This window comes from Kryptolebias marmoratus, linkage group LG9, assembly GCF_001649575.2.
Source record: "Kryptolebias marmoratus isolate JLee-2015 linkage group LG9, ASM164957v2, whole genome shotgun sequence".
NCBI classification, from domain to species: Eukaryota; Metazoa; Chordata; class Actinopteri; order Cyprinodontiformes; family Rivulidae; genus Kryptolebias; species Kryptolebias marmoratus.
In genome coordinates, this window is record NC_051438.1 from 23,471,725 (window position 1) to 23,482,700 (window position 10,976).

A 10,976-nucleotide genomic window follows, 5' to 3' on the forward strand; every position below is an offset into this window, starting at 1 on the left:
ACCTTATTACCTTTGCCTTTGGTGGTGGGCAACATTAAAGAGAGGAAAATTAAACTTGACACATTTTTAGTTTTTTAGTATTTCATTCAATTTAGGTTGTGATTCCTTTAGAAAATATAGTCTGCAGAAAAAGTTTTGCTTTATATAGTGTTTTAGTCTTCATAACAAAAGTGATAAGTGAATATTATACACAGCTGTTTTCTTCTGACTAGAGGAAGAAATGTGAGACAAGTGATCATTCCTACAAAAAGTCATCTTTTTGTTGTATTTTACTAATGCCAAACAGTTAAAAAGAAAGCAGAGGAACCATCCATATTTTTCAAAGTGAAGCTCAACACTGAGGCAATGTTACTACATCTAAATAGGAGCAAACGCTAATATTAACAAGCACATACTTATCATTTTTGAGAGGATTATGTTTCTCTAAAGCTCAGCAAAGTCAATACAACTGCTGTGCTTCCATGTTGTTTTGATGACACGCTGTATTTTAAAATCCATGAAAAATATTGCAACCATTGACAAACAAGTGTGGGTTTTTTTTTTTTCTTTTAATGGATTTGGAGCTTAAGGTCTGCATTTAAAATTTTGTCACAATGAGGCTGTAATACTAGTGTGAAACAATCTCTCCCTGGATACCAACCATACACACACTCACACACACACACTCAGTTAATGAGACTCAGTTTGGCCCTCAGAGGCCACTAGATGTCTATAACCCGAGAGGCGTCTTCTGAGTTCTCTAAAAAGGTCTAATGGATAAGGAGACACAGCGTTTTGTGCGGTCAGTTCTGCGTCTGCAGCTGGAAATAGGCACCAGCTTCCTGCAACCCTGAATTGTAAAGAGGTTTAAAATATGGATGGATGTATCGTTTTTTACCTTCTGTTTCTAAACTTTTTATGAGTTTCATTTTATTTCTTTTGTAAGGGAGATTGAGTATCACTATCATTAAAAGTGGAACCAGAGGTGTTCATGCTTTTCGGTTTCCACGTAGGCAATCGTTTGTGTGCTTCAGTGCTCAGGTTCGTAGTTCAGCTGCACCACAGCGTTCCACTCAGGACCCAATAGTTTTCACTACAGTCATAGGTGGAAATGATGCATTAATTTGTTAACTGTCTATTCCAACAAGAAGAAGAAAGAAAGTTTGAGTGATTTGTCACCACGAATAAGACAGTTTTTATATCTTTGTGATTCCCGAGTAATTAATTATCCAAATGGTGATGGCAGCAAGTCTCCTCACACAGCATTTCCTCAAAACAAGGGCCCATGCTGTTTTTCCTCCTCTGCTCTTGGTTTGAGTTTGAGTTTTTTTTGTCTGTTGGACTTTTGGCATCGCCATTTTAGATGGTAGAGCATGTCCTGCTGTATTCAAAATCTGGGCTGCAAGATGTTATCGGACAGGAAAAATGGCAAAGTTTACGTCACAGACAAACTGGACACAGAAAGCAGGAACAATTCTGTTTCCACCTTAAGAGTATCATTTTAGTGTGAAAACTAACAGCTGGTGCTTTTTATAATTCTCCACATTTTTCCATAATTTAAAAAAAATCAATCCTAGAATAATAAAGAACATTTTCTTCCATTTATTGAAGAGTTATAATCTGAAAGATTAGTTACCGCCCCAGGACATAACAATAGGTAAAGTAAATGCTACATGAAAAACTAGTGGGTTTTTTTTTCTATATTTAACCAAATTTCTTTTCAAAGAAACTGTGCAGCATCCACTTCTCATAGTTATTTTCAGTGTTCATGCCTTTCATTGTATTCAATTACACTACATCCACATTTTCATCCAGCACAACAGCTACTGGACCAAGAAAATCATTTTGCTCAACACTGGCATAAAGAGACCCAAATCAAACAAAACAAAATGTACTTTTGAGAAGACTAATGTTCAGACCACCAAGTATTAGGCTTTTTTTCCACAAACAAAGCTTTTAACCATGAGCTAGATTGTTCCTCCAACTTCAACCTCACTGGCCTTTCTTGCCAAAACCTTTGTCAGTGGTTGCTACTGCAGAACCTCCAGGCTGATCCAACAAAATACGGGCTTTGTTTTTTACCAGCCATCATGTTTCTACATTCAATTAGGGGGGAAAAGAGAGACATGCATGCAGTACTTTTGCACTTCAATGCATCTTATGCAAATCCTTGGAAGCAGACTTTTTCTATTTTAATTTAGCATTTATTATAACCTCTGTGTTTCATCTTATTATTTTCATATACAAATAATTAGCTTGTTTGCATTGGTATTAACTAAACATGTAAATGCAGTTGATAGCAAAACATTCAAAATTGGAACAAACTGGAAAGAAGAATGGTTGGCATGGTTTTGTAGCTAAAAAAATGTTATTTACTGACATGACAAGAAACTAAAGTTTCAAGGAGAATGTATTACTGAAACAGCTGAAAAAACAGACTATTTATATTATCAATTTTAACCACTGGTTCTTTAGAATTATCTGAAGAATTCTCTAATACTTTCATAGTTTGTGGTCAAATTACTGTTTTCAAAACACCACTGAAGGGTATAAATGCATTCAGCAGATATGAAATAACACCGTCTTTTATTTGGAGTCTAAATAACTTCAGCATTCACTTTGCTTTCAGCTTAGTTTTCACAATTTGAGATGACTTTTGTGTGTTAATCTCTTCTTCTTTATGCTTAGCTGTAAAACACTAACTTTGATTGTCTGTCATTTGACTGTGGGATGGAAAACACTAAAATCCTCTGCAGAACTGAGGGAAACTGCAGCTTTAGGCAACAAAAATTGCATTTGTGCTTTCATCTTGTACAGCAAAACATATGAGATGAGGAAGTAATTTGTTTTTGATTGTACCTGTATATCAAATACTGGATGCAGCAGATTTAAACACCTCTGCTTTGCCTCTAAATAATTCTTGCTCATTGTCCTGAACGAGAATGTCTTCAGTCACATTAATCTCAAAATAAAAACACTTGCTAATTAGTTAACAGGGATATTACTGGAGGCATTTGATTACAGTAATGGATTAGGGCCTTAAACTCATTCATTTTGCACAAGCATACATCAGTCCTAATCAATGGTGTGTCTTTGGTTTCCACCCTCCCCCAGCAGGCTCTGACAGTGGGTCTGTTTCAGCCTTTCAGACGTTTGGCAACTCCTTTGTTCTAAAACTTTATGTACTGTTCAAAGTTATCATATTTTAATATAACACAAAGACTGTTATGTGAGAAACTGAATAATGTCACCATTAAAGGTCAGAGCCATCAGACTGACTGATATCAGGTGAATGTCAATGTGGAGATTTTGAAACTTCAATAATTAAATAGTGAAGCTTGGTTTTGGACAGAAAAGCAGAAGCAGTCCTCAGAAAAAGTCCAACAGGCATTCTTCCTCTAAAAAACTTTTAACCTCCAGCTCTACCTGCAAATAACTGCTCTCATGTTCTTTAATGATGGGTTAGATGAAAACCCAACAGTCTTTAAAGTTTTATATTCTGTAGCCTCTGAGATTCATGGGATATAATATTTTTTATATCTGTTTTGAACCTGTTCAGGGTCAGGGATGCTGATTCGAAGCTAACACTGTATGAGAGCTGGATTAGACCTGGGCCAGGCCATCACACCCCCTCACAAGGTTCACATTCAGCAAATTCAGACTCATCAATTAGTCTGACACGCAGGTGTTTGGATTGAAAACAGAGGTTCATGGAGAAAACACATGGTGGTAATGAGAACATGGAAAGCCCACACAGAAACGTCTCAGCCAAGCCACGTTGTTTTCCATCTACTGTACCAATGAACAATCTTTTATCCACACTGTATTCATGTAGTGTTTCTATTTCTTCTTGGCATTCAGTAAAAAGGCTCTTCAGGAGAAATGTGTTTCAGTTTGTCTCAGTTTCAATTATCCCAGTTAGTAGACAACTCAGAGATTAAAAAGGGCTTGATAAAACAATTATTAGCATCAGTATCAAATGTTCTGCATTCATGTTAAAATTAAAAACTATATCTGTAAACTACATGGCCAAGTTAGGTTTGATTCTGTTTCTGCTGACAGTAATACTCAACTAAACATGTAATGCTACCAAGATGTCAGTAAATGTGACCTATAATTATGGTAAATGCTGAGCAGGGTGAAGTAAAGGGTTGCCTTTGCTAAATTTTCTGAAAAGGTTTGCAAAATTCTTCTCAAAAAACCCCAACAGGCAGAATGTGTCTCAAGGCCGCTAATTTTATCAGGCAGCTCATGAAACCAATGCTGTCACAATCTGAGGTGAGAGCCCAGGTGCAAACATGCAAAAATAAATAACGTACTTAAAGAGGTCCTTAACAGAAAGCACTGCAAAGCAGGCATCGAGAATAAGTAAAACATTCAAAACAGCAGAGAGGACAAGGTCAGAATGAAAACAAGGTGGTAAGAGGAAGAGCTGACAAAGTACAAAGAAAACAAGGCAGTATAAACACACAGGAAGGTCATCACAAATTAACAGCAGGTGGTAGCAATCGACTAACTGAAAACAGGTGAGAGGTGAGCGAGGCAGAAAGCCAAAATCAGTGGAATGAACATCGAAAAATCATTTCAAGGTAATACAGGAAGTCGAGCTAACAGACATACAAACGTAAAAATCCAAAAACTAAAAGAAAAAAAACATCTGAAACCAGAGAATAAACAAATAAGCCAAATATAACAGTTTCTTGTCCACCCAGACAAGCTCTACTCACTTAACCTCACTTTAAAATAACATTATGACGTCCATTTTTGATAAGGTCATAGTTATTTTTTTAAACGTCCATATGATTATATAGATGTTGTGGATATTGGCATAAATATTTACTGTGCAATGCAAGGACTTCTGGGAAACATCTTTTTAATGAATTTATATAAATTAAACTAAATCAGCTTTATGTATAAAGCATATTTAAAACAACCAGAGCTGTACAATAAATCCCAAAAATCACAACCATGAAAATAAAACTGGGACCAGTTAAAAGTCAGAGTTCTTAACCAGCTACAGACAACAAAGACTGAAGCCAAAATAAAGAGAGTTACAACAATTAGGTGCTGCATAATCAGTATTTTAGCATTATTGTGAACCAAGCTTGAACTTGACAAGCAATAGATTTTAAGAATAAAATGGATCTTGTGTCATATGTGGAGTTTTTTTTTTTTTTTTGTGGTAAAAATGTCTCAGCAGTGCTCTCCAAACAAACATCATTTCCTCCACATCCATCCATCCTACGTGAAGATGACATGAGAGCATGCTTGGCTGTTTATGAGTGGCCACATGCATATTTACAATGAGATTAGACCCAAATCCCCATGCAAGAGCCCAGCAGGTTTGTTATGAAATAGCATGCTTAAAAATGTTTATCTTTTAAGGATGCAAGTTATCCACCAATGTAAATAACATTACATCAGAGGATGTAACAGGATGGCAAAAGATTTTTAAAAATCCTCCATGTTGGAAAAATAATCAAAAAAGTAAACAGTCCCTTAAGAGACCTTGAAAACCAAATATCATGTGGCTTAATAAAACAGAAAAACTTTATTGCATGAGGAGTAGTGAATGCTAAATCTACAGTAAGTGCTTTAGGCAGCTCCTAGTGGATTTCTACTAGTTGTGTGTAGTAGTGTGCCACTTGAGATTATTTCTTATGCTTTCACGTATTATTAATATTATAAAAAGTATTCATTTTACCTCAATACTGGGCCTTTTTACCTTGACGTGAAATGCTTGAGGTGTGATTTCAGTGCTCATTCTGTCATTTTATGCCAATACTGCAGGAAAAAGGCTTTTAAAAAGATCTAACTTGGACCGTCAAGCTTAATTATATAATTTTGAGCTTCAGTGTGTATGCGTCAAAGAGACTTCCAGTGTACATTTATCATGTAGATAAGATCAAAGCATGGACACTCAGCTATTCGCTTCACAACAGGGGTGCCACCACTGGCCCAGTATCAACCTGCAGCTTCTTTAAATGACCTTTAATCTCCTCCTCAGGGCCGACAGACTTGAACTGAACATCACCGTGGCTCAAGGTTCATGAGCTCAGTTAAACCAACACGATCACAACAACGCAGAGAAAAGAAATGCTTGTCAAACCAAGATCAGAGCTGATGGTAGAACAGACAGATGATAATAAATGTAAATGATCAGGGAAAACAACAAATCACCATGTTAAAGAAGTCTGTGAGCGATTCATAGCTACACTTTTCTGGTATTCATATGAAAAACTAAAAAAAGCTCTTTTGAATATTGAAGTTGCTCTCATAAAGTGTACTGTGTGTGTTTGCTTCCACAACAATTGCCAAGCCTCAAACATTTCTTATTCCCCTAAAATGTTTTTTTCTCTTTTTGAGAAAACTTGAACATCATCTGGCTCTATCTCGCTGTGCTTTTATTTGTGAGCACACAAAACTCTTTCACAGTTGTCTCCTGATTCNCACAAAAAGAGGCAACAAAAAGCAACCCAAGAATGCCAGCATTTAATGGCTCTCATTTCCAGCAAGAGCTTCTTCTGGAAAATTGTGGTCATTCTGTTGTTGCTTGCAGGTATCTTAGAAGAGGTAGATAAAGTGTGTCTTTTTTTATGTTTTTTCTGTCCAAATAAGCTATGGATGTTACAGAAGCTGCTCAGAATGAGTTGAGTCATCCAAACAGATTGTGGTGGCTGACCTTTTCTCAGTTTGATCATTTTGGCTAATTAGTTTGAATGGATGATGAAACAAGCAAAAGCTGGCAGCAAATAACAGTGTTTTTATCACATTCCCTCTAAAATTCATCATGAATGTAGAGGTTTGCAAGAAGAAATGTGAAAGTGTTGTTGTGTTTAACCATCTGGTTGGAAAACATTAAGGCCTCTGCCTTTTTTTTCCTAATAAATTACTAACCAAACCATTAAAAACCGGTTTTTGTTCAAGTTCGACAAACAGAGAGTAGGCAACTCAAATAGCAAACCTTTTCCATTCAGTATTTCTTCCTGGCATCTCCTTTCATGTCTTTAATGAATGACTTTAAAAGAGGATGGCTTATTAATAATTAATAACAGGGTTAAGATATGCTGTAATGTATTTTACTGCCTTTGTTAAGCAGGAAAGTTGGTGCCAGCAGAAAAAAAGAGGAAGAAACTCTCTGCTGATGCTGTGGCCATCAGTGGATGTAATCACATAAGTTTTCACTGAGACACCAGGATCAGAATGGACACATTTATCTAGTAGGGAGAAAAAAAAACCAGGGAACCAACAACATGCGCCTCTCTGTTCTCAAAGTCTGTGTACTGTTGCCACAAAAATCAATATTCCAGCTTCATTCAGTTACACACAGAGCAAGTAGCACAGTGATGACTGATGCTCTGCTGCCAGCGGACACTGTGGAGGATTAAACAATAAAACAATTCTACCATAAAACTTCATATGGAAGGTTATACACCTGATATTCAGTGTGGGCGTAAAGAAAAGATTAAATGTAATGGTTAGGCATATGACCCATCCATTTATATCCCACATATTTCTATATAGACAGGTAATTCACTACGCTCAATAAACGCAGAAATGAGGGAGCAGAAATAAATGTCCTCACACAGACTCAAAGCATCCCTGCGCACAGATGCCCACACAGCGAACACGCACACTTTGGCACATGCGTGTAAATGGGAAACTACTTTGCGTTCCTATATTACCATATTGCGCAATTGAATCCATCTGATTTGTGACCCATAATCCGTGTCTCGTGCGTTTTTGACATTTCATTGAAACGCAGCAACAATAATCACACAATTTTGTGCAGAAAACCCGAGAAAATAAATCACAGATTCTCCGTCACACCCGAATGAAGCAGGTTGTTTTACTAGATTTTATCCCTCTAATATGTAACTTCAGACACATTTAGTCAAATAAGGCAAGTTATTACTTACCAAAAGTTATGAGCAGGAACAGATGAACTCCCCACAGATCCATGTCCGTCAGAATTTCAGTTTAAGCGTCGGAACGACTTCACCTACAGCGGGATATTCACAAGGTAAGAAAAGGATATCCCGTGGTGCATTTGGAAATCCTCATTTGCGCAAATATATTTTTTTCTCTCTCTTGAAAGGGGCCCTGTTGTAGATTTGGAGCAAGATGCGGTGTTTCTGTGTGCCTCAGAATCCCGTCAGTTCCCTCGGAGGCGCTCTGACGATCGCGCTTTTGCGCAAAGGCACAGCCATGCGTAATGCTGCGAGTGAAAGTTGCCCCGTGCGCTGAACGGTCCGGGATCGTGGGGGAGGCTTGTGCTGGCGCGTCGAGGTGGTCGCAGGAGATCTCGAGTCCGATGCTGGAGAGATGCTGAGCGCTGGGAAGCGCCGAGAAGGTGGGAGAGAGTGAGAACTGTTTGTGCAGGAAGAGACATTAAGCAGTCTGGTCACACAGTCAGGGATTAGCCGTGATGAAAAGTGACTTAATGGTAATTCTGCAACGGAAACATCATTATCTCTCCCCCCCGGAGATCTATACTGTGTGTGTATACTGGTTTATTGGGCTCATCTTAAACTTCTCTGTGCAATTTTATTCCAATTACTTGAACTTAAATGACGTTTTATTTTGTTTTCCTCTCCTATTGATTTCTCATATTTAATAATCAAACAGTCTAAATAGTTTTCATTGTAAGCTTGATTATCTTGAACAGTTGTGATCTGAAGGTTTCCCTTTTCATAATCATTTCTATTTATCCCCTTCCTATCACCTCAAGGTCTAACACTAGCCACTCAGTTTGCTTACATAAGATGATTTTTTTATGTCAAAGAAAGCAAATAAATGAGCTGCAGAAGAAAAACTTGTTGAAACTTGTTGAGTTGAGGCTGAGGATGATGTTGAAAACCTTTCTCTGTGTGTGCAGTTAAATGTCTTGCTGTAACTTTTGAACTCTTAGCCCCCCACAGTGTTACACACTGACAGAGTTCTTACTGGACCCAAAGAAAATGAAACAAAAGATTAATGGCACCACATGATGAAGCAGAGCGCTCTCCTCTTGACCTAAATTGTATTTCAGGTCTCTTTGCACAAAGTTTTAGTTCTTTTAGTCCAAATGTGGGTTGTTAACATGCCTGTAATTGGGAGTAGGCCTACAGATAAATTGACAGCCTTTGCTAAATAATATTTTTAATCAGGTGTGATTGTTAAGAGGATCGTGTTACTCTCATTTTTTATCTTAATTATAATATCTGATGTGTGCAAACCTGTAAAAATTTGCTATAACACTTCTGTTGAAAACCTAAATATTATTAATTTGAAACTGTCTCTATTTTTTCACACAAAAACTCTTAAAGGGTGGTGGATCTTGGATTACAGACAACATGAGCTAAATTGCAAAAAATTCTTACCTGCTCACCTAAACAACTAAAGGACTAGCATTTGCTTGTAGGGTTAGGGTTCGGGTTAGCCCATCGCCCAAGTTTTAAACTAAGACCATCTTGTGTTGAGAAAGGACAGAGTTGCAGCCATTTTGGTCAAACTGAAAATAAGGCGCTTGAACTCATGCGATTTTGCAAGACGCCACACTCAGAGTACGTGTTGCGACTGACTCTCAGCTACTACAACAGCTAATTTTAGCTCAATATCTGTAAAATTGACAGAGTGATAGCAATCTTTGTGTTGTTAATGTTGATAAACTGTGGCATTCATCTTAAATTGGATTAACTCCAAAAGTTAATGACTTGTAGATCTACATTCAGTTGTTACGTTATGAAAGTTTCACTCAAATTCGTCCTGTGGTTCATGAGATATTTTGCTAACAGGCACACAGGGTTGACTCCAAAAGTTGATATTAAAGTTTTAAGTAGAGATCTTGCAAAGTGAGTAGCAGTGGGAATATTTGTTTCAAATGACTCTCAGCTACAATTACACCAAACTGTAGCACAATATCTTGTAAACTGACTGAATTATACTCATTTTTGTGTTGCTGTTGTTTTCAGTTGACTGTGGCAACCATCTTGTATTGTTTTTAAGGTCAGTTGGTTGTGTCAGTCATCTTGAATCTAGTTGACTCCAAAGGTTGTAGTTGTACTTAGTCAGATGTAGATGTACACCCAGTGATTACTTTCTGCAGGTTTCGTTGAAATCCATCCAGTGGTTAACGAGGTATTTTGGTCCCAGCAGACACCTGAACACACACATACACGCAAAAACATTATCACTCCACATTCACCTTTTGCAGCGGGTGATAAAAAATAAATATAAAAAAACAGACAAAGATTTTCCTGTGTGGGAAAACTCACAGTTTTCATCATCCTTTGATTTTATGTTTCAGAGGTGCACCTCAGTAGATCACGATCGTTTAGATTTTATTGGCTCGTTTCTTTGCTGCACCTTCAAAACAGCAACAACAGACGCCGTTTCCAGATGATTCGTGCAAACAAAGCTGGTGAGGAGCAGATAACAAAGGGTCACCATGTTGGATCACCCAGGCGCAGTGTGTGCTTTACTGTATGCGTGTGGAAGTGCCTGTAAACCAACCCAGAGGCTCAAAAGGATGATCCAGCTTTGTCCAAAGACGAACTGAAGACTTCAGAAAAGCTATTTCAGCTGCTCTGCTGTAGTTCTCCACTGGACTTCCAACACTGGCTATATTATTTGAAGATTTTTATTCTGCTTTTTTTTTTTTTTTTTTTCTGAGGAAACAAATCGAAAACACTGTAACTGTAAAATGTCTTTACGCCTGAACAATTGTAATTTTCACTCTCTAACAAGCTTGCTGTGAGAAGATCTGAAACAATATATTAAACATCTCCATTGGGACTTGGAGCGCTTAAACACGGGGAGAAAGGCTCTGAAGCTGCTCTTTGAATCTTAAAAGAACAACTCTGTGCCATGGGGGTCTCTTGGTACAGTACATATTTGCATTATGTATCTATAATTCAAGTCAACATCAAAATGTACAAAAAAATAAAGACATATGGAGAGAATTAAAAGGAAGGTTTATATGTTTTTCCAACACATTAAAGTATTTGCCTTCTTCC

General features: G+C 37.4%; 1 protein-coding gene across 1 annotated transcript in view; it reads right to left on the bottom strand.

The window, feature by feature from the left end:
- The window catches only part of gfra4b (GDNF family receptor alpha 4b), a 48,240-nt gene extending 38,301 nt beyond the window's left edge, over positions 1 to 9,939 (bottom strand). The window contains exon 1 of the mRNA XM_017408030.3: positions 7,899 to 9,939. Within this exon, the coding sequence (XP_017263519.1) occupies positions 7,899 to 7,941 (43 nt within the window). The 5' untranslated portion in view covers positions 7,942 to 9,939. The remainder of the gene's footprint in view (positions 1 to 7,898) is intronic.
- Between the last annotated feature and the right edge of the window lie 1,037 nt (positions 9,940 to 10,976).